Below are 27,334 nucleotides of genomic sequence, written 5' to 3' on the forward strand. Positions count from 1 at the left end.
TGGCAGAGCTGCCAAACCCTTCTGCCCTTTCGAGGAGAGAGCTTCCACGGCTCAGCGGGGCTGCTACTTCATCCCAAAGGTCAGCACGGAGAGGTGCTCCCGTGCCCCCCAAATCAAGTTACATTAAAAGGGCAGGAGCTCACCAACATCCCGCATCGGCGGGAGGATGCATTTTTATAAACAGGCGAGAATGATCACGCTGAAACCCTCACTGTGTTTCTCTTCCTGTGGATTTGTCCTGTTTTCCCCCAAAGCTGTGCAAAATTTGAGCATCGGTGCTACCCTGTAGCAAGGAGGTTTGAAGTGTGGGCATCCAAGTGTGGAAGGACCCACACGGGGAAAAAGCAGCCTGCATCTTTGCTTGTGGAGAAGGTCAACAGGGGAATGGATCCTGGTGTTGTGAACCCTTCGTTGTGCCGTGTGCGTTGGATTGTGTCTCGCCATGGGTGTCACAGCGTGGTGCACGCCTGCGCTCCCTGCAAAAGCCAAGCTGGGTGGGGTGGCAGGGAGCATCTTGGGTGGGAGTGGGTCCACCTGGGGCATCGGGGGGCTGAGGAGGGCTCCAGGACCTGCTCCCACCCTGCATCCCTTGGGATATACTGCGACGAGGTCTCTGGATCTCTGGCTGTTGCTGTCACAGTGTTGGGAACAGTCGGAGATTAGAGAGAGGCTGTTCTTTCTCCCTTCCCCTGGCCAACGTTCCCAGCCACCCAGTTGGAAATCGCACCTGAATGTGTCTCCTCTGCCCTGCCTCCATCTCTTCCTGCCTTTCCCGCTGCCAAAAAGTGCCATTTCCCAGCAGAAAGCCTTGTCCAGGGGAAACTGTGGAGCACTGCCGATGTCTGTCTCCCACCAGCACAGCCGGTGGTTGTGGGGATGGCTGTGAGCGTTGCTGCTGGGAGCCACCGAAATGCCGGGCTGGGAGCGCAGAAGCGCTTTTAGGGGTGAACATCTTGATGCCATTGTTTTGCCAGTGCCATGCCATGCCGTGGCCCCCCCTAAGTCTCCCCAGACAGGAGAGCATCGTCCAAGCTCATTCCCAAGCCCCAAGCAGAGCGGGCTGAGCTCCAGCCCTGGGCCACCTTCGTCAGGAGCGTGGTCCAGGCAGCGATCCCAAAATAAGTCCTTAAAGGAATGTGCTTTGTTGCTGCTCTTCCGTGCTCCTCCCCAAGTCCCAAGCATGTCTGGGATGAGAAAACCCTCTGTCCTCTCAGAAACCCACTTCTCCGGCTCAGTCAACCTCTTTGGGACCTCCCAGCATCGCCTCCTTGGGGGTAGATCATTGCTGTTAAGACTTTTAGGGTTTGGGTCTGTAAAATCAGGCACTTGGAAAACTGTGGGTGAGTGTATAGTGTCTCCCAGAAGAGAGTATTATTTTTAATAGTATTTTGGCATGGAGTAGTATTTTGATACGGAGAAGGAAGCATCAACATATCCTTCTCTTCCTTTAGCAACATGCTGATGTCACCTGAAGGAGCCCAGCTCTGGGAACCTGTGCTCCCCGCGAGGCTTTCTCTGCTTTTCCCAACGTTGCCCTCTTTTGCCCTCACAGTGCAAGAAGAAGCACACATTGGTTTGCCCCGACTTTGCCAAGAAAGGTGTCTGTCCCCGGGGTGCCCGGTGCAAGCTGCTGCACCCGCAGAAGAAGCGCCACCCAAGAGAGGAAGAAGATGGGGACCGCAGTGACCCCCCCTCCAAGTGGAGACGGGTCTGGGAGGAGACGAGCAGGTAGGAAAGAGCAGAAGAAACTCGCTTTGCTGCTTTTAAACAGTTTTCTTCCCAGCCTGCTCTGGATGTTTCCTCTTCCAGACGTGTATCCATCTGTGTGCTGGTTTATTTTAAGATGTTGCTGATGTGGGTCACTGTGGTGCCTTCTTGATAGAGCCACCACGGGCAATAGGGTTGGGCAGGGTCCATGCTCGAGGGAGAGGTCTCCAGGCAGAGCTGATGGAGAGGAAAGAGAGGATAGCTCGCATCTTGCTACCGTATGTGTGCCGTTGTGGGTATCTTGACCCATAGAAATGTGCCACCCAGGGCTTCGGCACCTCCAGGTATCTCCGAGGCTTTTGTAGACCTTCCTCCTGGGAGGTTGCCACTCTTCCCTGCTCCTCCCCAAGTCCCAAGCATGTCTGGGATGAGAAAACCCTCTGTCCTCTCAGAAACCAGCTTCTCCAGCTCAGTTAACCTCTTTGGGACCTCCCAGCATCCCCACCTTGGGGGTAGTGGTGGAGGAGCCCTCATGGAGACTTCACCACTGAAAATGGGTACAGCTTACCTGTAGCTCAGTGGGAAACTGGAAACCATCATCTCTCTTCCTCTCTCTTCCTCACCTCCACAGTGGAGAGCAGAGCCCTGCTGATGCTCAGCAGAGCTGAGCCCTCAGGGTGGCATGGAGGGACTCACTGTTGGGGCTGGACTTGCTGCCTGAAGAAGCAGAGATGGGAACAGACGTGGAGATACAATAGGCTTTGTAAAACCTTTTGATGTTGGGCTGGTCCTTGGTTAATCCTTGGAAGCTTGCTGAGCTCTCTCTGGGCAAAGATGATGCTTTTGGGTGCTGGGACGGAGCCTGCAGGCTGATGGACACGTTGGTCCTCGTCCCTCCAGGGAGACAGATTTTCTTGAGCTTGGCACATCCTTGCCTTCCTCTGCCCTCACCCCCGAGCCCTGCCTGCAAAATGACTACATCCCAACGTAATTAAAATTAAAGCCAAATTGAAATTTGGCTTTAAAAGCCAAAATCTAAAAATCCTAGTTAGCGGGAAGAGAAAATACCAGCTTAGATGCTCGGTTCCTCCATGGCTCTTTGCAGTGGGACGTGGGGGTGAAGGTGGGATGGAAACAGAGGGATCTGGGAGCTGTGCCGGTCTGGTCCATGCTCTTGCCTGGTCCTGGGCTTCATCCTGGCCCTGCCCTGTAAGGTAGCAGAGGGGGACGAGCACTCAGTGGGCTCTCTGAACTTATCCCGGGTGACAGAAGAGCCTTGGAATGACACCCAGCTCACGTCCCCGGTGTGAATGAGGTGTAAAATAGCTCCTTGCTCTTATTAGGAAAGGAGGCATGAGCGCAGGGCTGGGTGGCAGGGAGGCACCCCCCTCCTGTCCCAGGGCCGGCTCCTGGCATCCTCCGCGGGGAAGGGAGCACACCCGAGCTTGGAAGCTGCTCGGGAGGTTTTTTTTTCCTTTATTGGCACCATCATCGGAGATGTCGAATGAGCTGAAGTGTCACGTTAGCTGGGCTCGGAGGAGGGCGGCAGGGCTGGGGCTGAGCCAAGCCCAGCAGGGCATCACCAAGCCATCCCTGCTCCCTACACCCTCCATCTCCCCTCTCTTCCACTCGCTCTGCCCAGCTGGCACCCAAAGGGGAGCCCAGCACCTCCACGAGCATCTGAGAGCTGCAGGGAAGCGCAGGGCAGGGAATCCAGCTGGGGAGTGAGAAACTCCGGCTGAATCCAAGCTGGCTCCTGGGAAACTGGAGATACGGAGCAGCCTGGGATGGAACCTGGAGAGCGTCCGTGTGTGGCTCCGGTGGTTCACCCCAGCCTCCTCCATTGCATGTGATGCCTTTGCCAAGTGGGATCGTTTTATTTTTCCTTATTATTTTTTCCATGTGCCTCCTGCAGGAACGATCCAGCTCAGCTCCATGATGATGGGGAAATGCCTGGACCCTCCAGCGCAGAGCAAGAGGTGAAGTTTTGGAAAGAGGCGGACACCTCGCCAACCAACTGGCTGCAAAAGCTGCCGTCCTTCATCTCCCTCCAGTCCTCAGCATCCCCTGGTGACCAGGGCTGCAAAGTGGAGAAGGACGAGGATGAGTCAGAGGATGAGCCAGGTAGGAAGCACTTGCTCTGCTTTTGCTCACGCATGCTCCGAGCTGCTCTGATTCACTGAGCGGGAGAGTTATTCCCCCACTGCTCTCCATAGGTTTTGGTGGGATCGGTGTTCCTCGTGAATCGCCAAGCCAGTTATGCTGGGAGCTCAAACTAGGATGGCAACTGGGATTTGCACCTCTGGTCACGCAGGGGCACGAGCCCCTGGCTCTGCTCCCGAAACCACGCAGTAGGATTTTGTCCCCGTCTTTTGTCATCGGCTCCTTCTTCCTTATCCTATAAATTATCTGATGACGAATCCAGTCTCGTTCCTGTGACAGAGCTCCAGCGGTCCCCGGTAGGAGGGTGTTTGAGAGTGATGCAGTGATGCTGTGCCTCATCGCTAGACCTGCAGAAGGACCTCTGGACCATCTCAGGACCTCTGGACCATCCATCACACATGCTTCCCAGTGTGAAATAGCTTTGAAGCTTTGAAATAAAAACATCCCTGGTGGGTGGTGTGATGGGGTGTTTGCAGATTGCAAGTTTGAAGGAAGAGCTGTGTTAGTCTGAGATGATCTGCTTTGCTCTTTCATTAAAAGGTGGGGGAAGAGGCTTTGGAAATCAGTAAAATTTTTGGAAAATGCAGTTTTAGGATGAGGAAAACTTCTTACAAACTCCAACACATGAGAGCAAACAGCTTCTGCCTTGACATTTTTTTGATTTTTGGAAAAGTTCAGGGAAATTTTTCAACTGTTTGAAACTGAACTGACTGTGGAAAAAAAAAAAAGCAGGAGAAAATTATTGAAACGATGAGAAGAAACATCTTTGTTTCTCTGCAAAGCGGCTCATGGTGGAGGTTAGCTGCATTTCTGCTTCTCCAACATTTTCCTTGGTTCCTCCTCTCCTAATTCAGCTCCTACGCTGGAAAATCCCTTAACCACCAGCAGCTCTGCGGGAAGGGATGGGACTTTGGGGCACTCTGGGGATGCGTCCGCAGGAGCAGAGGTGATGGAGATGGTGAGGCAATGATGCTTCACGCTTTCCGTTTCATCTCCCGTCCTTTCGTGGAGGGATGTGCAGCAACTGCATCTCCTGAGCACCATCGCAGAAAGGGAGGCAGTATCTGGCTCAGAAATCAAAATATTTTGTGGCAGTAATGATGAAATCCCCCCCGCCAGCTCAGCTGGCGTAAGATGTGGCTCAATATGAACCGAAGGGCTGGAGCATCCGTCCCCATCTTCGATGCCGTGCCTCCTCCAACTGAGTGTGCAGCTGGAGCAGGATTCCACTGGGAGGAGGGATGAATTCAGCACTGAAAGCTGGGCTGGGGTGTTTGCCCGGTGATCTGTAAGCGGGTGCTGAGGATCTGCAAGGCTTTGCCTGGCTTGACCACGAAGCACTTCGAGCCAGGGAGGGCTGAGATGCCTTAATGCTGTCGGGAAGAAAATTCCCAGGATTAGCAACATATTCCTGAAGTCACAGGCAAGCGCGTGCGCTGTTGAACCGCGGCACGGTGGAGACAGCGGGGGACCTTTCTGGCTGGGAAAGCTCCTCTCCGTGACACGGGGTGAAGCACTTGGCTTCCCTTTCCAGGAATTTCATCCCCCGTGCGCCTCCCTCCTTCCCTCTCCTTGGCCCTGGTTCAACTCCCTTTTGATCTCGGTGGCGGGGCTGGGGAAGCACTCTCAAAGCAGCGGCTTAATCGGGTTTTTTTATCTCTGCGATGAAGATGGAGCAATTAATCCACAGACAAGAAAGCTGTCGAAACACCCTGGATTGCACTTGGCAGCCTGGAGTAACTCAGTTGAGTGGGCAGAGGCATCATCCTGGCAGCGAGGGCATACTTTTCCTCTTAACTCCAGTTTGCGCGTTCAGGGGATGATGATTTCCAGCCGTTTTGGGTGGGAGGATGAGTAGAAGGAGCTGGTTCAGTCCAGGGATGTCGGAGGAAGGCTGTGGGGAGCTGGTGGGTACGGGGTTGGGGTGTGCATCCCTCTGTGCTCCTTTGCCTTTGCCTGGAGAGCACGTGGTGTTTGGAAAGCAGATGCTGGACAATCCATAGGAAAGGAAAACCAGGCAGGAATTGCAGATGGCTGTAAAATCATCTGATGATGAAGCAGTTTCCAAGCCAAACGAATGCGGCAATCGCGTGCGGTGAGTCCGGGTGCGAGGATGCTGTTCAGTGCCCGGGTTTGCCCATGCTCGGTGCTGGGGTGAGCTCGGTAATTAAAGTCTTGTCTCAACACACAAATGAAGGGGCTTGGGGGCACAGCAGCAGCCGGGGACCCCCATAACCTAACGGGAGAAAAGGAGCCCTGGCCACGAACGAGCCATCATCCAAAGAGGCTGCTAGAGGACCAAATGCTTCATGGTGGCCAAATCACCATTAAAGCCAGGACTGGTGCTTGTGAGCTTGAGATGCTGTTTTGAGCGAAGTGGGTGGTCAGGATGAGTCCTTGCGTAGCTCTAGGTAGTAGCTGGTGTCCACGATGGGGTTTGGGGGTCTGTGCCTTCCCCGCTGCAGCCTTTGTACCAAGGATAATATTCAGTTTCTGCTTGTAAAGCCTGAAGGTGACACACAAATTGGCGGGGTAGTAAATAAGGAGGAGGACAGGTTATTATTACAGAGTGAGCTGAATTGCTTGGTTAAACGGTCACAATTTGAGAAAATGCCCTTTTAATACTGGTAAATGCAGGAGGAGCGAAGAAAAACACTGGCGCCGTGTGCGGGAAGGATGGAGCGGGGGTTTGGAGATGACCTTTAAGGACCAGCGTGGGCAACAGCGTAGCTTGCGGGGTCTCAGTGGGGGTCTGCAGCCTCTGGCCTTGGGATATAGAAAAAGGGGACTGCAAAGGAGTGATGTGGTCTGTATGCATGGAGCGGAGCGCGCTGTCATCCTCCGTGGGGAGGGTTCCCAACCTGCAAGAGGAGCCTTGTAATTTGGGGTTGGAGGAGTAATTTGAAGGTGCTGGTGCTTTTCTGAGCATCCTCCACAAAGCCCATTCGTGCGGCACGGGGAGAGCAAACAGCTTCCAGCCGAGCGTCCCAGCTAGGAAGGGTGGGCTTGGTGGCATCCCATCCTTCACCTCCTTGTGTTCTCCATCTATGAGGGCAGAGCCAGAGGGAACACGGGCTCCCTTACCCCTCCAACACCCGTTTCCAGGTAATGGGCTTTTCCATATTTCACCTTCCAGTTAAATAGCCTGCGCTGGAGCCTAACTGGCCTCCCCACGCTAATTGTAAGCAAGCGCACCAATGCAAACCATTCCAATCGAGTGCTAATTTAATTAGAAAGCACCCATTTTAGTTAATTTGTTCGAGAAGATCACTGAAAACTCCTGGAGAGAACAGATGTTCCCCTCTCCCCCGATGAACATTCAGGGGTTTGTAAATGGCTCCACTCAGCCTTGTTTAGGAGAGAAAAGAGGATTTTATAGCTGCAAACGACCCTTTCTGTAAACATTTTACAGCTCTCTGCACGTTTGAGTGACGATAAACCCCTAGCAACTCGGCGGGCTGCAAATTTGCGACCATACGGCTATCATTTTATTGTCATATTTCACGGTCGTAACGTTAATGGAAGATGCTCGCTACAGTCTTTTTTAACGGCTCCGCTGAGCACGCTCAAACGCTTTGGCTTTGGAGGAATTCGTGGAGGTGCAGCGCTTCTGGGTTTGTTTACAGCTTTCACTTCTGGAGGAATAACTTTGGAAATGCAAATTTCTCCCCCCTTCTCTGCGGGGCTGGACCCGTGCTTGAGAGCCACCCCCAACGGGGCACGCAACTGTGGGGATGGGCAACCCCTTGGTGCCGGATCCTGGTCCGACCATCCCCAGCTTCTGGAATTTAAGAGAAAGCCGGTGCTACCAGCCCTCCACGTGGATGCAGCTGGTCCCTCTCGGCTGCGCCAAGGGTCCTGTGGGGTCTCCATCGCCTACAGTATCTCCTTTAACGTTGCTTCTGACACAAGCTCTTTGATCCAAAACTTATTTTGGCAGCCAGGTGAGGCAACCAACCCTTTTGATCGCTGTGAGCCAGTGGCAGAAGATGCCCTGGAGCCTTCCAGAGAGCATCTGCGTGGTTGGGGATGGAGGGCTAGAACATAAGGGCATTGTCCTGGGATAACAGGAGCCGGTGTCTGCTATCAGCTTTGACTCCGGCAGGACTTAGTGGAGTTTGCTCCTCTTGGTAGGGTCATGGAGGAAATGTTTTTGTGGATAAAATACAGGGAACTGGTTTCTCTGTGTGGTCACAAACATCTCCTTGTACATCCTGTGCTCCAACCCCAACCATCTTGGTGGCCTCCACTGAACTCACTCCAGTATGTCCGTGTCCTTTGGTACTGGGGAGCCCGCAGAGCTCCAGGTGTGGTCTTGCAAGTGTTGGATATCTCCACAGCGCTACCAAATTAGCCCAATCCTGAAAAGCGCTGCTAATGAAGCATTTAGTGCAGACCTCAGTGCTGAACTCAGACTTCTTCATGATAAATCTGAAGCCTTTTGTTTACTCCGGGGAACAATTTTTTATATAGTTTTCTTTTATTGATCCATTATCCCATGTGCACCTCCATGGAGAGTCTGGCTCCATCTTCAGCCACCTTTAGGTAACTGAAGACAGCGATTATTTGAGCACAGTTGAAGACAGGTAATTGAACTCAGCAATTCCCCATCTTCTCTTCTTTAGACAGAAACGCCCTGTCTCTTCCATCCCAGTTAACTTCAGGAGGCATCTGAGCCACCTTAGACTTACCAGAAGTCCTGGCCTTCCTGGTGGGGGTCATTGCCTCTTTTTGGAAAGGACCTTTGCCATGATGAAGTCATGGGCCAATGGCTGTATCTGCAGCCAGTGCACCTCCATGGCCTGTTCTTTGGGTGGGACCATGTCCATGTCGTCTTCTTTGGGTGGGGCCACCTCCATGGCCTCTGGATCTCCCATGACTTGGCTGAGGGAAGCTGTTCTGTCCCACACAGCCTTCCTAGTCTTTCTTCTTCTTCTCTGTATATTCCTCCTCCAGGTTCCCTCCATTGACTTGTCATCGACAGCACCCCCTGTCTGAGCAGAGTCCTGGTGGGTGTCTGCCACTGCTGGCGGGAGTGTTATGGCCAACTGTTGTCAGGCCTCTCATGGAGAGTTTGTCACTAGAATGGACCTCTCTTCCCCAGCATCTGGCCTAGGTGCTGGAGAAGCTCTTTCTTGGGCTTCCCAGCTTTTGAAGAACCTGCTTGAATGTCTTGGTGCATCACCCAAAGAATGGCAATAACTCCTTGACTCTGCTGTGCCCCTGCTTGCTCCACGCTTCCTGGGTGCTCACAGCAGCAAGAAACTCAGCAAGCTGTGGAGCCAGATCAGTGGACCTTCCAATAAGGGCTGTGGGACAGTGGACAGTGAGGTGGCTTGTGACATCTCAGGGCCGCTGTGATGTGTACCTTGCTTGGTCACCCACCAGGTTGGGAAGAGTGAGGGGGCCGATGTGCTGAGGGCTGCTTTGCCTCGGGTTATTCCCATGTGGCCTTTTGCTTGCGGAGAGCCAGGGGACTCCGCAGGGCTGCTCCTGGCCCCCTCATGGGTCCCTGGGGCAGATCAGACTGATGGGAGATGGTTGCAGATCATCTGAGATCTTCGGTCACAGTAATGTTAGCCTCTGCTGGCAAGAGCAGCAACTGAAATCTTTATGCAGGAACATGGGTTTTAGTAGGATAGTGGTGTTTCACAGCTGTGTGCCTCAGTTTCCCCATTTGCTGTATTCTCCTAATTAGCAAGAGCTCTGGAGCTTTATTGGTGGTTTGCAGGTGGCTTGGGGAGCTGTAGGGTGGAAGCAGCTGAGAGGGCCTGGGGAGAGCAGGGGATAGGTTTCAGGCATGAGAGGAACAGATAAACCATCTCCTTTGTGTTTCGGGGGCAGCTACGTGATCTCCACGTGGACATGTGACTGGCCAGGGTGCTGCATCCGTGTGCCAGTGCCGAGGCTGTTGCATGTCCTGTGCCATCCGCTTGCTGACGTGGCGGAGGTGTTGTGGCAGAGCGAGCTGGTGCCCTGTGGGCCCCTGTGACAGAGGTCTGCTAGAGCAGATGCCACGAAGGCTTCTGCTGTGAGAGTTCTCCCTCTCCACAGGTTCCTCCGCTGGCCCCTCATTCTGCTCCCGTGGTCAATTGACTCAGGATCCATGTGGCAGGACCTTTTCCTCAGTCCCCGTGGAGGTGCCACCAGTGTGTACAGGATGACCACACCGCGGTCATCTTTCTTCCCCTGCAACCCTGGGCCATTTTCAGGTCCAAGTCCAGCCCTTAGGATCATAGGATGGAAGGGACCCAGGGAAGTCACTGAATCGAACCTCCTGCTTAAACCTGTCCAACCTCAACAATAAAGTCCAGCTCATTATGTCTCTGCTTGTGACAGCTGAAAGTCAAGGACGTGTGGCTGGGGATGTGTCCCTTGACAGAACCTCTTAGGAGGCAGGTAGGAGATAGCAGGAGTAGGTGGAAGCACTTTGATGGTCATAGTGAGAGCTCATGGGAGTTACAGGACCTCCCAGATCCTCCCAGATGATACCAAGGGGACAAGGACAAGCTAAGGAGAGGAAGGGCAGCAGGACACCAAGCCCTGAAGTCTGCAGGGAAAGGAAAAGGGAGTTAGGAGCGTGCTTGATGTACCTTGTCCTTAAATCAGCCTTCCCATCACTGCCTTCCCCTGAGGTCTTCTGCTCTCATAGGATAAAGGAGCAGGGTCCAGACAGGGAGCAGGAAATCTCCATCTTCCTTCCTGATGGTACCCATGAACCCTCCCTGTCTCATGACTCATCAACCAGAAGGGCTCCAGGGCAGCGTGGACTTTGGTGGTATCTTCCCAACTCTTCTCCTGGCACTTGGCAGATCTTTCTTGTCATGGAGAGGGTGAGCCATGCACCTGGCAGGTGGTGATGGGATGCTCCTGGGCTCGCCCTGATCTCCTCCTCGCCTTTGCTGTGTTATCCCACTGCAGGTGGATGCTTCCCTCGCCAGCCCCCGGGCCGACGCACGCTCCATTGGACATGCAGGGAGAATTTAATTAGAGAGCATCAAAACTCTTTCATAACTGAATTAACAAACCTCTAATAGAATTGCTTTTTCTAATGCAAAAATCTATCGAGCTGCAGGTAGCGGGCTGCACCCATCCCTTGAGCAGGACGACGTGTATCAGTCTAATTGGTTTCCAGTTAACAGGCCGGATCTGCTCAGGTCATTAGCAATTGCATCTTCTCCTCCTGAGTCAGCAGGTCCATATGGGTTTGGGGGCTGTTTGGTGGGAGTCTCTGCAGTGGGGGAGGTTTAGGTTGCTTTCATCCACCCTGGATACTGGTTTCAGACATCTTCTTCTTGGTCATGGGTGCTTCCTTCGCAGCCCGGAGAGACAGACGGGCTGGTACTCAGGCTGGTGGACCTCACCAGGGGAGAACTCCCTAGTGGACCTTGCCCATCCCTCTGCAGCGATGCCTTATATCTGGCAGCCCTTGCCTCCATCCCTCCATCCCCTCCATCTCCATCCCCTACTAAAGCCCTGACCCTGCTGCAGGACACCGTCAGGCTTGGCGTACCATCGGGCTTTGGGGTGCTGCAGATACCACGGGTGTTGCTGAAGGCTGGGGTTGGATCTCCTCGTGTCTTGGTGGCTCTGCGAAGGTCCAAGAGTCAGAAACTTCACTGCCGTTTAATTTCCTTATTGCACAGTGGCCAATTTAGTTGAAACTTCCAGTAAACCCAATGAGTGCTGTGACTTTTTCTTATCGGGCTCTCGCTCTGAATCAGAATCATTGTTTCTTATCCCACAAAAGGCCGTCGAAAATACTCTTCTCTGATTTACTTTCTGCCTGGACCAAGCCACCTGCACGTTTCCAATCCTCTTCCCTTATCGATTTGCAGGCGACTTTCAGACCTGCCAAGTCTCACTCCTTTGCCAGGACTGAAATCTGCTTCTTCCATATTAATTTTTTACCCATTTTTTAGGGTCTTGTCCACCTGTGATGGAAGGTCTGGAGACCAGGGCTTTTAGACTTTGTTCAGGATTTCTGAAGACCCCTCTTGTTCACCCCGCTGCCACTTGGCAGCCCTGTTGTTCCCTCCTTGAGTTATTTAATGACCTAAAAAATGAGATGGAAGAGCCCTCTGAGACAGTGAAATCCTGTCTTCTTCAGGCTAAGCTTCAGCTCACCAGTGAAGGACAGATGTGGTGTTCACCATACGTCATCATGGCCATGTCGATGTGTGCCACCAGACCACAAAACATCTCTGCCATGCCCGCAACGCAACGAAGCCCCTCTCCCACTGCTGCAGCTAGTGGCTAGTTTGCTGGTTGCTTTTTTCCTCCAAAAAGAAGGAATTAAGGAGAAGACACATGGAAAGGACATTCCGGCACAGATGTCCTGCTCTGCAAGCATGGCAGGAGATGGGCATTGCCGGGCATCGGCAGGACATCTCCCCCAGCACATCCCCGCTTCCGACATCCCGGTTAGGAAGCAAGAAAACATCTGAGCATTTTTCCTTCTGGACAAAGCTTGTCCTGACATCCCAGCCTTGATGTTTCCCTCACTTGAGGGGCAGAAGGTCTGGGTGGAACAGCAGCAGGGTGAGTTTTTGGTGCAGGTTGTCTCACTGGGTGGATTTAGTGCAGGATCGAGCCAAGGAGATCCAGCCCCCCAGCGGCTTTTTCCATGTGAAAAATCATTTGCGGAAAATTCTGGAGCTTAGCCTTTCCATCCCGCCTTTTGTTCTTGGGCTTTATTAAAAAATAATAATAATTTTAATTTATTAAAAAAAGGCATCTCTCAGCCTAGGTTTCTCCGGGAGCTGACTCAGCCGAGCGCTTTCGCTGCGAAAGGAAAAGCTGTTTCCAGGGAAGATTCAGCCTCCGGGCTCCCCCAAAGCAGCTGGGAAGGGGTTAAGGGTTATTTTTCCTTTGGGAATGGTGGGAAAAAGTCTGTGTGGAGTTTGGGGATTTCTCCTCGTGGCGTTAAACATTGAGCATCCGTCAGGGAGATGCTGGGATGCATCTCGGCGCCCTGAGCCATCAGGTGGAAACTTTTGCATCCCTTTTGCTGTATTGATAACCGGAGCGTTAGCTGGCTGGCTCTTAAAACAGTTGCTAATTGCAGCCACCTCGTTAGCCCGCTTTCCTTCGGGAATAGGATTATATTTTTTTCTTTGGGGCCATTTCACACGGCGTCAGCTCTCAGGGAGGAGCGGGGCAGCTGCGGGTACCATGCCCCGCGCGAAGCCCCTTCCCAGAGCCCGGCTGGATGCCCGAGAGGATAAAACCCCCCGGCAGCATCGGGAGAGCGATGGAGATCAAACATCCCATCGGGCTGGAGCTTGGTCAGGAAGGGAAAACATCAATATAACCGTCTTTCCTTCCGGCAAAGCTCTTTATAGTCGGATGGTGGAGTTTGGAAAGCTGCGAGCGAGCCGTCTTCCCCTGCGTCCCCTGGCTTTGGGGCTTGGGCATCTTCCACCCGTGATGTGGGGCATCTTCAGCTGCCTCCCACCCTCGCGGCTTGGGGAGAAAAGCAATTTTTTTAAACCCTCAGTGGTCAGGAGCGGTGGGCAGGGAGAGGATCTGGGGACAAGGACCTGAGCCACCTCCTTTTATCCCCCATCCGAGGGGATTCCCCACCTTTAAATCCTTTTAAATCCTCCTGTATCAGCATCTGGATGAAACGAATTTTGTTTTAACTTTCCCGTCAGGTGCAGCTGGAGCCGCTCAGCTCGGCGGCGTCTGGGGGAAGGCCAGGTTTTATTGAAAAATATAATGGTGCCACCTGAAGCGTGATTTACTGCACTGTCCACTCCTCAGACTTGATAATATATTTCTATTAGATTTCCTTCTTTTCCCTCCCTTCTCCTCGTGAAGAGTGGCAAGTTTCTCCGTCTGCCTGACACCTTCTTAGGCTTAGGCAAAATAAATGTTGATTTTCATCAGGAGGAAGAGCGCTGGAAGTCCTAATTCTCCAGCGAGGCTGACAAGCTCAGCAAAAGCCGCCCGGCTTTCGATGGAGAGCTCGCGATCCAGCCCCGGTTCCTCTCTTTGGAAGCAGTTCAATCATCGTAATGAAAAAGGGGTTTCTTAGCCCGGCTTTCACTAACTAGAAATTATATACCTGGTTCCTGGAAGATGGATTGCGTGGCTGCTGAAATGCAGAGAAGAAAACGGGGGGGAGAGAGTGAAGGCGCACGAGATGCGACCCAAGATTGATCACGCCATTTGCAGGATCTCCCGTGCACAAAAGCAGAAAATATATTTTCGTTTGCCGGGGTGGGTTAAGCGACACCCCCGTTTTGTCCAGGTCTCCCCCCGGCTTTTGCGGCGGGGTGTTTTGGGATGCGGTGTTTGCCTGTCCCTGGCTGCTCCCCACGGGGTGAAGCATCCACTGCTCCATCCTTTCCAGGAGCAGCATCTCCCTCCATCCGAGGTGAGAAACTGGACCAGTTTAGTCCTTTTACAACCTATTTTGGTTTTATTTCATTTTTGCCTTCCTCACTTTTTTGAGAAATAAATTCGAAATCAGGCGTGGATGCTCTGAAAGCATCTCGGCTCCGTGCAACCCCGTACTGAAGTCGGGAAGCTAATTACGGTCGATTTAAAAATCACCTTCTTTTTTTTCTCCCCCCAAAAAAAGAAATCTATATTTCTACTTCTGTAATCATATTTGCTTTGAATTGCAAAGCATGGGTTTCGTGCCGCTGCGCGGATATTAGCTAATGAAGTTTCCTCGGGGGGAATTGAGCTGTTTCCACCGTTCTTGTTGGACCGGGGCCGCGGTCGGTGGCAGGGCAGGAATGAGGAGATGCTGATTTTGACCCCTTGGGATTGATGGGCAGCGGCTCTGCTGGACCCTAATTACAGCAACTGGGGCCAGATTTGGAAATCCCAGGCTGGGAAAACCATCTGGCTTGATGCAAAAGAGATACTTGGGGTCAGCTGGAAAATTAGGAGGGTGGTCAGAGGCCAAGTCTGCTCAGCGTTGCCGTTCCCCGAAGCCGAATTTGGCTGCGTCGCCGGTGACTAATAGCCGAGCCCGTCGTGGCTGCTGTGCAGCCCGCTGATGTATGGGTGTTATATTAAGGGTGGAAAGGTGCTAAATGAGCCCTCTTTATTTTACATAAATTAGCTCAAAAGCTATGTATCACTGCCACGGCGGCTTAGACGCCGAGCAAGTTTGTTTACCCAAGTTTAAAAGGAAAGCAAAACTCGTGGTGGCTCCCTGTTGTCGGATGCTGCTTGGGGTCCTCACCCCTCCTGCCTCCCCTGCCCCGAAACCGTCTCCTTTGGGCTTTCAAGGCTGCTCGAAGGTGCCCGTGGTCCCACCTCCACGTTGGGTATCATCGTTGGGAAGTGGGATGCAGCGGGGAGGGCCGACGCTGGGTTTTTGCAGAAACATGGGCAAGTTGTGTGCTGCTCATCCAGAACATCTGCATCTGGATGGGGTTTGGGCTGGATTCCCTCCAGCTCCTCCATGATCTTCTCCACCTCCTGTAATCCCAAGTGAGAAGGGACTTTTCCCACTAAACCTCATCGCTCAACAAGCTGTGGGTCCTTTTTTCTGGGAAACCTCCTTTTCCCATCCACATTCATCTCCGCGTCTTCTCGCCCAAGAGGACACCACGCTCCTGCCCACCCCTCGATCTGGCAGGGAAAACCCTGCAACCACCTCTCCGCACCCTTCAGGGAGGGAAAATAGGAGAAACTCTGCAGAAAGACATGTCCAGCATTGTGGTTGAAACGGAGGAGGCCTTCACGCCATCCACCCTGGTCCATGGGATGTGTCTGGACTCGTCCTGCAAAGAGGTCACCTCCCAGCGGCACTTCACGGGGGTTTGGCTTTATACGAGCATCTGTGACCTTCTTTGGGGGAGGCACAGTGCTCCAGCAAGCAGAAGTCATCGCCCAGAGCATCTCGGGGGCATGCTGGGGGTGGCTCAAAGATTTGTTCCCCAAACCTTTCACCAGCATGGCCAGAGCACCGAGCGTGAGTTAACCTCTTGCTTGCTGGTGCTCTGCTCTTGCCTGCTCCAGCCCAGCCCCAAAGCAGGTCGTGATGCTCACCCTGTGCTGCAATTTGAAGGTTTGGCTACTATTTATTTTCTTTTTCACCCGTAACTTGGGGATTTTGCAGCACACTCGCTGCTCTGCGGTGAGAAGGGACCTGCGAGCACCTCTGTCCCGTGCCGCTTGTGGGGGAGCTGAGGATGCTCGGGGATTTGGGGAACCAGCCAACTCCATCCCGGCCATGGCCAAGGGGGACATCAGCTCTGGGCTCGCAGGGAGACACATCCCCACCCCAAAGGGACCAACGGCACCGAAAGGCTGGGGAAAGGGCCGTGGGGCAGCAAGGCCAGGCTGAGCACCGTGCTGGGGACACGTGTGTCCCCACCAGCGGGCTGGCAGAGCGGTGAGGGAGCCACAACCATCACTGCAGGCTTCAGGATGGGAGGCACGGGATGCAGCTAGGTGGGCTCATTTATTTTTCTCCTTTTGCTCACTAATTTATCCTTCTCGTTGGCAGCACCGTGCCCTCTGAGGCAGCTTTTACTCCCTTTTCCCACCGTTTAAGCACGAAGCGATGAGGCTGCGGGAGCAGGAGAGGAGCTCGGGATGCTCCTGCGCCCACATCCCGAGGGATTTCCAAGGTGACCCGAGCCACCCTTGATGACTTTTTCCTCTTTTTTTCCTTTCTGCTCCCAGGCAGCGCCAAATGGAAGAGGACTTTGCTGCCGGCATCCTCGCGGGACTCCGAAAACACCCGTCTGGAGGACGGCAGCAAAGGTGAGGCCAGTGGGTGCTATCGGGGTCGGGTGCTGCTGGGGCGGAGGACCACCCACATCCCCGGTGCCCGAGCCCATCTCTGATGCATTAACCCGCCGCAACTGAGCAAGGAGAAGCCCGGGGGTGTCCAGACGTGTCACCCACCACCCACCATCACCTTTTCCTTTCCTTCCTCCAGGCAAACAGCTGCAGATCAAGCCCCGTCTATGAGCGAGACCCGACCCCGCGGCAGCCGACCAGCTCAGGAACCGCAGAGCCGGGCACGACCTGGCACCTACCTCAGGACGCCGCGGCCGGATGCGGCAACCCCTTCTCATCTTGCTTCCGGGACATCATTTTGGCAAGGAGCCGGCTGGCAGCGTGGGGAAGCGCCACCCGTTCCCGCAGGGGAAATGGCTTTGTTTGAAATGTTTTAATTTGCCAATAAATTATCTTTTCAGCTGGTTTATTGAAGGCAAGCCCTGCCGCCAGGCTCCTTGGATGCCTGCGGGACTGGGAAGAGGCTCCCATCCCTATCGGTCCTCCCGCAGATCACGGTTGTGCTCCTGTCCCGGACACGAGGTGACATGGGGACCTGAGGAGCTTAATGCCATCACCCAACGTGCCCGCATCCAGGTCAGCCACTATATTGGGGAAGAGCATGGCCTGTGGTCGCAAGTCACCGTGCTGGGATGTAACGGGGCATAAAGCCCCCACACGGCTCAGCCCCGATCTCTCCGTGCCAAGAGCCCACCTGCATCCATCCACCTACATCCATCCCGCTCCATCCCCTTGGTTTTGGGAGGAGATTCTTGGAGCGGAGCCGTGTGCCGAGAGCATCCCTAGTGGAAACGTGTGTTGGAAGCAGCGTTGAGCTCACACCAAATGCTCCTGCAGCACGTCGGCATCTCCCATGGCTGGTTGCACCCTGACCCCCGCTTCTCCCCGTCCCAGCAGGGGTTTGGGCTCCCTTGGGAGACCCAAACCAGCTCTTTTGGGGTTTTTGGGGGGTCACTGCAAATCCAGGCAGGAGCAAAGCATGTGGGGAGCATTGTGCCGAGTCAAGTACTGCCGGCTGTGCAGCTGCTGGCATGATGAGTTTTTGCCTCTGTAGGTGCAATTTCCAGGGGGATTTTGGGGTGGCAGATGCTATTCCCCCACACGGACGCGATTCTGGGGACAGCTACAGGATCTCCCCTTGCCAAGAGGTGCTGAGAGCCGGGGGCAGCCCTGTGGGGCGGCTGGATTTGCCCATCCACTGCCCCTCAATCGCAGCACCTTCAGGCAAAGCCCTGCGGGGAAAAGGCATCAGCAGGGACGGGGGTGAGCTCTGGGGCTCCCTGGGGACCCAGCACCCAGGTGCGCTTGGCGGTGGGGTGGGCGACGGAGCCACCGTGATGCCGTGGGCTCAGGTGTACCGCGGCTCCGGCGAGGGGCTGACGGCTGCGGTTTCACCCCCCTGCAACTGGGCGGCGTGGGTCCCCCCGGGGATTTCCCCTTCCCCAGGTGACCCCCATGGAGGGGTCTTGTTATCACCCCACATCTACAAGCTGGGATCGTCCCCCCTGCCCGGCTCGTGGTGGGGGATTTACACCTGGCTCGGGTGACTCGGGGCACGGCGTGCCACCAAAGGCACGATATCATTAATGCCTGTCACCTCCCTGGGCTCCTGTTTAAGGATGCTGCCCGCTGCTGAACCAGCAGCTGCGAGGGGTTTAGTGCCGCTTGGAGACCAGTTTGGGGTGGCCGGGTCCCCAGTATCCCCCCAGCCATTGCGAGGACCAGCAGGTCCCCTCCCCAGGACTGCCCTCATACCCTGGTGTGTGTACAGCGAGCTGGTTTTTTAACAAAAACGTCATCATCTTTGGTGATATGAAATGTCTTTTATTAACCCGTGTGTTTTGATATGTAAATAAAGAGTTTCTTCCCCCCGATGCCTGGTCGGAGCGTGGCTTTGCTCTTTTTTTCAGCGATACTGCACGAACATCCCCTCGAGGAGCTGCTGATGCTCTGCTCCCCAAATCTTTCAGGGTTTTTAATTATTACAACTTCCCCCCCCCTTACCCAGAAAGGATATTTCTTCACGTGGTGGTTTCCTAAAAATAAACAAAACAAAACCTAAATTCACTAAAAATTGCCCCGGAGGAGACAATGATGCTGCGAGTCCCCAGGGATGGCCAGTACGGGGTGATGGTGGCCAGGAGCTTCGGTGCTTCCCGTGGCTGCGGCTCCCTAATGAGCAGGCTAACGGGGATTAAGGCTCGTGCTGCACTAATTAAGCGAGGCAATGAGTAGCTCGCCGAGAGCCGCGGCTCTGCCGCCCACCGGCACCGCTGCTCCCTTCCCGGGGAGGATTGTAATTTATTGCCGGCTGTCGTTAAAGCACTGCTTGGGGGTGATTAATTTCCGAGTAGGGATAAACGCGGCCCCTGGAGAAGTGTCACTGAGCCCCGGTGGGTTCCTCCTCTGCTGCCAGCAGCCTCGATGCCTGGGTGATGGGCCCCCATGGGGGTTTATCCATCCTCCCCATGAAGCTGGCAACGCTGCGATGGTGGGCGCATGGCTGGGCTGTCCCAGGACCCCGGCAAGGACGTGCCCTGGGGGTGCCTTGGCCGGAGGGGTGGCACGGGGCAGCATTTCTGGAGGTAAACACCGTAAACATTTCCTGGAAAACCCTCCTGCGGCGGGTGCTGCTGGCACCGCTCTTGGTCCCCTGCCGGGGAAGCAGGTGCCGGGCTAGCATCATCCGCCGGCTCGCTTTTCTGTCTGTCATCAGGGTGGCTGTCCCTTGCCCTCTGCCGCCACCTCCTCCTCCTCCTCCTCCTCCTCCTCGATGCCCATAGCTGGTCCCACCATGGGCATCAGCCTCTTTGCATGATTTTTTTCCCCCTCCCAAAATCATTTCCGACCCTTCTCCGTGCAGCAACACCCGGATTCGTGCTGCGGATGCTGGTGGAGCATCACCAAGACGGTACCACCAGGTCATGGGGTGCATCATGGTGGATACCGCCCTCACCATGGGGTGATGTCCCCACGAGGACTCCCCAAGCCAGTAGCACCCCAGACTGGGTGCTGTGCACCATCACCCCATCATCAACCAACTGGGGAAACTGAGGCAGCACCCACGTGGGCACCCAGCCCCGCTCGAAGGGTTAAAGGGGCACACGAGCTGCCCGCTCTAAAAGCAAAAGGTGACGCCATCCCACTGCCATCCCGCGGCCACCAACCTGGTTATGTCACTTGACCGCCTGTGAGTAAACTTAGATGACCGGCCCCAGTGTTTGGCGTGGCGGGGAGGGCTGGGGACATGCCACGGGGCCCGGCCGCGCTCCCCCGGCCATGTCACTGTACCCGGCCACCCCGCTAAAAATACCCAAGGGGGGGTGTTGCGGGCGAGCGACGGCCCCGTTGGAGCCTGGCCCGTTCCTAATCCCTTCGTGGCTCCTGTCCCATCGTGGGTGGCAGCTGCTGATGGGGGCCGGGTGCCCCCAGGGTGCAAGCGGCTTCGGGGAGGAACGTGGTGCCAGGGGTAGGGAGGTGGCACCGCATCCTGCCCCCCCCCCCTCCCTTTCCTGGTGCAGGACCCCGACACCTCACTGCACAGGGATACTGATGCTGCATTTGGGGTCACACAAATAGGGGTTAAAAACACCCCGTGAAAAGGGGGTTTGGTTGCAAAAACATCGAGCCGCCCTTTTCGTCCCCTTCTCTGCCCCACACCCCAAGTTGAGGGGGGGGTCCCATTATCCCCTGCCCAAGTTTGGGGTCTCCAATATGGGATATGTGTCCCAGGCTATCCCATATGGGGTAACCTCCAGCATTGTCGGGGTCCTGGGACACACACACGGGGTTTTCTCTGCCTGCATCCATGACCCTTCCTAGGGGGGACAAACCCCCCATATTTTACCTTGATAGGAGGAGAAAGATGGGGTAGGGGACAACAAGCATCCCAAACCCTCCAGAGGCTGGATCCAGTAAAAGAAATGATGTGGGGTTTTAATTGCTGGGGATGCAGTGGGAGAAAGGGTTTTCTTCCGTAAAAAAAAAAAAAAAAAAGCTTTTTTGCATTAATTTGCCCCAAATAATCCCTGCTTTTGCATGGTGAATTAGCACCTGGGGAGGGCAGTGTCTCCTGTCCCCAAGTCCCTGAGTGGGGATGGCCATCGGCTGGGCGAGGGGACCGTCATCCCCCACATCCCACGGAGCTGCCTGTGGGGTGCAGCGGGGCAGGATGCGGCCGGGCCGGGGTGTAGTGGGACCCGGGCCGCATCCTGCAGGGTGCTGGGGACGATCCTGGGCCCCGAGGGGGATTGCTACGTGGTGGGTGGGTATCGATAGCCTCTGTGGGATGCAATGGGTTTGTCCTTGGGGTTAGGTGGGACAACTCGATGGCAACTGCTCCGTGCCTCAGTTTCCCTCAAACACGTTGGTGTGTGGAACAGCTGTGCCTGCAAGTGGGACCAGGCTGTTGTGTGCCCTGGCCTGGGTGCACGTCCCCATCCTAACCCCGATCCCCCCAACACTGACCCTGACCCCACTGGTGTTAACCCCAAATCTCGCCCGGGCACTCCAAACATCCTCGTCCCTCCCGTGCTGCAGCTGCAGCAGCCACGAGGCGGCAGGGCTCGGAGCAGCGTGGCTGCATCCAGACCGGGGCCTCATCCTGCGGTGGGCTGAGCACCCCATTGCCGCCCGACCAGCTACCCGCTCGGTGCCGGTGACGCCTTTTCCACGTGCTGGGATGGCAGTCCTCGTCCTCGAGCTGGTGACGCTTCTCGCCACGTGCCAAGCGCAAATGTCACCTCCTGCGGTACGAACCCAGAGGCAGCGGCGAAAATGGTCCAGCCCCGGTGGCGCACGCGGAGCCGGCTCCGGTGCATGCGGCTGCTCCGCGATCACCTATGGCTTGTGGGAACATCACAAAAAAGTCCCTCAAAATGTGAAAAATATTTATATATCGCTTTCTGCAAGGATGGCAAGGCCTCCCCGTGCCCTAGGAAGGACACTGGGCTGCTCCCACCTGGGAAAACCGAGGTGGGGAAGGGGCTGCACCCCGATGTCGGGCCTGGCACCCACAGGGATGCGGGAGGCCGTGGTCCCTCAGCGAGGTGGCGTGAAACCTGATTTTGGGATGAATAATCCCCATTCTGGGTCTTTCCCATCTCTTTGGGAGGAAATGAGCATTTCTTGTCTCTTTTTTTTTTCCCCACTCCTTGCTCAGCCCGGCTTGGGCCCGGGGTGGTTGGTGGGAGCTGCGGGGGTGAAAGGCACATGGTGGGGCCGGGGGTGCCCCGGAGGGTGCCCGGGGGGTGCCCGGGGGGGTGCCCGGGGGGTGCCCGGGACAACCCCACCCCCCCCCCGCTCCCTCCTCCGGAGCGGCCGCGGGCAGCGCCGAGCCCTCTCCCCGCGGAGATTGACAGGCACCCCGGGGCGTTGCCATGGGGATATGCAAATCAAGGCGGGTCACCGCCGCTCTGATAGGTGAAAAGAGACTGATCCCGCCCCGGGAGGCGGGACCGGACCGCCTTTTCCCCCGTATATAAGGCGGCGGGCTCCATTCAGCCGCCCGGCAGCGGCGGCGGCAGCGCCGAGCACCGGCAGCGGCGGGGGGGTGAAGGCAGAGTGCGGGCAGCGGTGCGGGCAGGGGGTGCGGCCCCCGCCCCCAGGGCACCGTGCCCGTGTCTGGGAGGAGGAGGAGGGCAGGGGAAGGCTCGCAGCCCAGGGAGGTGGGGCCGGGGCAGGTGCCAGGGGAGGCAGGAAGGGGCGGGCAGGGCGCTGCCTGCTCCTCGCCATTGGGAGCCGGCTGCAGGCAGCGGCGGAGCCTGCCCCGAGGAACCGCAGAACCGTGCTGGAGAGTGGCCGGTCCCGGACCGACGGGGCTCCGCTTCCCGGCGGCGGAGGAAAGGTGGGGGGGGGGGAAGAGCAGCCGGTCCGCAGAGCCCCGGCGGAAGGTCCCGGAGCCCGGCCGCAGCCCGGAGCAGAGCCCCGGCGGAGGGTCCGGCAGCGGAGCCCCGGAGCCCGGCTGCAGAGCGGAGCAGAGCCCCGGACCAAAGCCCCGTCGGAGGTGTCCGGCTGCAGCCCGCAGCAGAGTCGCGGCGGAGGGTCCCGGAGCCCGGCTGCATCCCGGAGCGGAGCCCCGTCAGAGGGTCCCGGAGCCCGGTTGAAGCCCGCAGCAAGGCCCCGTCGGAGAATCCCGGAGCCCGGCTAAATCCCGCAGCGGAGCCGGGCCGAACCCCGCAGCAAAGCCCCGTCGGAGGCTCCCGGAGCCCGGCCGCACACCCGGGAGAGCGGAGCCCCGTCGGGGCAGCCGGTTGCACGGCAGACAGAGCTCCGGAGCCCGGTCGGAGAAAAACTCCCGGAGCCCTCGGGATCCCCAACCCTCGGTGAGCGGCGGTGCCCGGGGGATCACCCCCCGGTCCCTCCATGGACTGAGATGGCCTCGGAGCTGGCCATGAGCGCGGAGCTGCCCACTAGCCCTCTCGCCATCGAATACGTGAACGATTTCGACCTGATGAAGTTCGAGGTGAAGAAGGAACCGGCGGAGGCGGAGCGGCTGTGCCACCGGCTGCCCGCCGGTTCCCTCTCCTCCACCCCGCTCAGCACGCCCTGCTCCTCCGTGCCTTCCTCGCCCAGTTTCTGCGCTCCTAGTCCCGGTGGGCAACCGGCTCCCGGTCCCCCAGCTACCACCGCCGCCTCCCTGGGCTCCAAACCGCAGCTGGAGGAGCTGTACTGGATGTCGGGTTACCAGCATCACCTCAATCCCGAAGCTCTCAACCTGACACCGGAGGACGCGGTGGAGGCGTTGATCGGTGCCCCTCACCATCATCATCATCACCATCAAGGTTACGAGCCTTTCCGACCTCAGCCTTTCGGTGGTGAGGAGCTACCACCGGCCGCCCATCACCATCCCGGCCATCACCATCATCATCATCACCACCTGCGCTTGGAGGACCGCTTCTCCGACGATCAGTTGGTGAGTATGTCGGTACGGGAGCTGAACCGGCAGCTGCGGGGCTTCAGCAAGGAGGAGGTGATCCGCCTCAAGCAGAAGAGGAGGACCTTGAAGAACCGAGGCTACGCTCAATCTTGCCGTTACAAGCGGGTCCAGCAACGGCACATCTTGGAGAACGAGAAATGCCAACTCCAGAGCCAGGTGGAGCAGCTCAAGCAGGAGGTGACCCGCTTGGCCAAGGAAAGGGATCTGTACAAAGAAAAATACGAGAAGTTAGCCGGCCGGGGCTTCCCAAGGGAGCCCTCCCCACCCGCTGCCCCCAAACCCACCGCCGACTTCTTCATGTGAGCCCCGGGGGGGGTGGGGGGTGTGTGTGGGGGGGGTCCCCCCCTTTTTCCTCCCCCCCACCTCCATGTGGGGAGAACAAACCCTCTGCTTGTATTAAAAAATTATTATTATTATTACTTTCCCCCCCCTCTTGAAATTTTGGTGAGGGGGGAAGTTGAGCACCCCCCACCCATCGGGACTTGGAGCGGGGGGGGTCCCGGAGAGGAGGAGGAGGAAGGAGGGGGGGTGGACCTGGAGCCAGCCTGCATGCGGGACGTGTACGGCGCGCCTCCCCCCCTCCCCGGGAGCATCAGCGCCATCCAGGTGGCTTCCCCCCCCCCTTATCCTGCGTGTTTCACCCCTAATTTGATGATTTTTTTAAGGGGTCTCCCCACGGATCATCCGGGGGGGTCCCCGGCAGCGCTGCGCCCTGCCCGGCCCCGCCACCCCCGCCCCCCTCCCCGGCCGGCAAACCTGAGCCACATCTAACTTATTCACCCTTGTAAATATGTAGAAATTAGTTAGTTTTCTGCCTTTTTGTTTTGTTTTTTTTTTTGTTTGTTTTGGTTTTTTTTTTTCCTTGAGCCTATATTTTGCTTGGTGATTTACGAAAAAAAAAAAACCGACAAAATCCTTTAGAAAAGAAAAAAAAAATACACGAGTCTTAAAAAGTTTGTATGTAATAGCATGCAAATAATATCCGAGTTAATTTAACGATGTTGGGAAGAAGCCGAATGCACTATATACAGGAATCAATTGGGTTAAATAATACTGTTTTATAGAGATTTAAAATTATCTATGCTCTTAAAAATAGGGGGGGGGGGGGGAGAGGTAACAATTCTAGGGTGACCTGAAAGGCAATATAGTAATATATGGACTGCAAACGGTTGGCTGCTATCTCACTATGCACCAGATTTATTTATTAAACCCTCGGGAAATGGAATATTATTTTAACCTCGGTGTTGAAAGAAGGAAAGAAAATGCACATTATTTCTTGCGCGAAAAGAAAATAATAGTAATTTGTGCAATTGTGCTTGGAGCGAAAGCGGGGCCGATCCTGCGCGGAGGAGCGGGGTTTTTTATTAACAAGTTGCTTATTTAAAAAAGAAAAACCATAAAAAAAAATTAATCTTGGGGAAAACACAAGGGTCTTGCGGACAAAGCGAGCTTGGGAGCCTGGTGCATTTTAGGTACTGATCGTGCGAAGCGTTTTTAACGACCTGTTGTTTCGATTTGTGACGGTTTTAACGATGTTGCATCAAGATAAAAAAAAAAACTTATATTCAACTAGAGCCTGGGTCGGGTTTTCTCTCAACCGGGGGGTCCCGCAGCATCGCCTTTTCGTTTGGGGTTTGCTTCTTCTTCCCTTTGAGTCCTGGTACTGATGCGAAACCCTCGCCGGGCGAGGGGTCGCGGCGTGGGAGGCTCGCAGGGACAAATCCAGCGTTGACCATCACTCGTGAGCCAGGGACCACCATCGCCTCTGCCCCACTGAACCCTGGCTTTTCACTTTTCCTGCCTTTTTTTTTTTCCAGCTGGGTACTGCGGGTTTTTTTGTCCCCAAGGCGCCCCGGAGACCTTCGTCCCCGCGGCCGCTGAAAAGTCACCTTCGCCCCAGGCCGGATCCAGTTTGGTCCCAGCTTGTTTGACACTGCCCCGATGAGCCGCTGGCTTGATTTTTAAATGGTAATAAATGATTTTTTTCTTTCCCCTTTTGGCTTCTCCCTTTTGAGTTTTTAATCAAGGGAGGTGGTGGTGGGGGGGAAACTCAAACCAAACACACACCTTCCCTAAAGGAAAGCTTTAGGGTTGGTATTTTTATAAATGTTTTGGGGTTTTTCGGGACTGTTTGCAGAGACGTATGGCTCCGGCAGCTCTGCTCCGTGCCGCTGGGAAGCCCGAGCACGGCTGCCCCACTCACAGCTTTCTTGGGCCGTGCCGGGCTTAGCGGGGCAACCTGCAACACAGTCCTTGGTCCAACATATTTCTGAGTATTTTATATAATTTTTTTATATATATATATTTTTTTTCTCCTATATTTTTGCACAGGCTCAGCCACAGCCGGTCCCTAGCTGGGAGCTGCCCCAGCACACTGGCTGCAGCGTGTTTCCTCCTGCCGCCCTCCATAAATCACCGCTGTGCTGATGCAACCCCCCCTGGGACCCATTGTCCCCAGGCTTTGTGGGGTGTGTGTGGCCCCAGGACCCTCTGCTTCTGCCTCCCCTGCACCCCCGGACTTCATCCCCCTGTTTTCTTCAGCTGCTTCAGGCTTCTTGAAGTCTTATTTTGTGTCCGGGGGGTTTTTGAGCAGCCTGAGCTCAGCTTGATATCTGGCTCAGTTTTTTGGGATGGGAGCTGGGATGCGCAGAGGGATCCTTGCCCCATGCCTGATGCACTGGGGCTGGGCAGAAAGGGGGGGTTTGTGGGGGAGTTCACCCCCTATTCCTATTTTTATTTAGAGCCGGGGAAGCTTTGCAAACCTGGCTCTAAATAAAAATAACCTGTCCTGCTGCCTGCGCAGCTTCTCACAGGACATTGCCTCCTCTCCCTGTTTTTTTTTTTTTGGGGGGGTGTGAATCGCAGCTCCCTAGTGAGTTACCCCCCCAACTTTTCCTCCCAACATCCCCTTCCTTGGCACATTTTTTTTGGGAGAGGGCTTCCAGCTGCCTGCTTCATGACTAAATAAGGAGGGTTTGGGGAGGAGAAGGGGTTTAGGGCCAGTGCCTTCCTCAAACCATCCTGGGGACCTTGGTGTGTCGTGTCCCCCCCCCCATCTATTTCCTTGCCCCTGGATCTTGCTGTGGTCCACGCTCCCTGTGGGCATGTCCTGTGTGTCCCTGGGGGCCAGTGTCCCCTTTCCCAGCTGCGGTGGGGTTGGCTGGAGGCACAGAGGTGGCTTTGGGGCTGTGCGGGGTTTTGGGGGAGCGCTGCCACGTGGGGTCTCGCCCTGGGGTCCAGCGTGATGCTCGGCGATGCCCATGGAGAGGCTGCGATCGCCTCCTGCCCCGTGACACCTTTTCCCACTGCCTCGGCAGAGCGAAGGCAGCGATTTGGGGATGAGGATGCCTGCTTTTCCCCCTTGCCTTGGTGCCCAGCACTGCTTGGCCCCTCCATCCCCCCTCCTCTTTGATTTATATTTTTTTTTGTGGTGCAGCAAGCTGGGGCAGATGCAACCTGGCTTTCATCGTGTTGCTGCCCCAGGAGCAGATTATTTTGGTGATTGTGGTGTTACCCCTTCATCCCCGGTCCTCCGAGGGCAGCTTTGGGCAGGGGAGCAGGGATGTGACTCCCAACTCCTTGCACTGCTGTGATTTTTTTATTTTATTTTTTGTTCCCCACTGATTTATTTTTTTTCCAGCACTTCTGCTAATTCCCCTGCTTAGGGGACTTCCCGGGAGCCCGACACAGGGTGTTACTGCCACCCATTAATGGTGCTCCTCCATGGGGCACCCCATCCCACGGCAGCTCCCT

General features: G+C 55.7%; 2 protein-coding genes across 3 annotated transcripts in view; both read left to right on the forward strand.

Annotated features, from left to right (window-relative positions):
* Window positions 1-18,510, forward strand: part of ZC3H3 (zinc finger CCCH-type containing 3) — a 182,555-nt gene extending 164,045 nt beyond the window's left edge. For both annotated transcript variants that reach the window (XM_072851804.1, XM_072851805.1), the window contains 4 exons: window positions 1,553-1,728; window positions 3,623-3,831; window positions 16,525-16,605; window positions 16,784-18,510. In XM_072851804.1, the coding sequence (XP_072707905.1) occupies window positions 1,553-1,728; window positions 3,623-3,831; window positions 16,525-16,605; window positions 16,784-16,815 (498 nt within the window). In that variant the 3' untranslated portion in view covers window positions 16,816-18,510. The remainder of the gene's footprint in view (window positions 1-1,552; window positions 1,729-3,622; window positions 3,832-16,524; window positions 16,606-16,783) is intronic.
* A 3,790-nt stretch (window positions 18,511-22,300) lies between these two features.
* Window positions 22,301-25,127, forward strand: MAFA (MAF bZIP transcription factor A). Its single transcript, XM_072851125.1, has one exon. It carries the CDS (start codon window positions 23,018-23,020, stop codon window positions 23,882-23,884), a length of 867 nt encoding a protein of 288 aa, XP_072707226.1. The 5' UTR covers window positions 22,301-23,017; the 3' UTR covers window positions 23,885-25,127.
* Window positions 25,128-27,334: the final 2,207 nt, after the last annotated feature.

Source organism: Ciconia boyciana, chromosome 2 (assembly GCF_034638445.1).
Source record: "Ciconia boyciana chromosome 2, ASM3463844v1, whole genome shotgun sequence".
NCBI lineage: Eukaryota > Metazoa > Chordata > Aves > Ciconiiformes > Ciconiidae > Ciconia > Ciconia boyciana.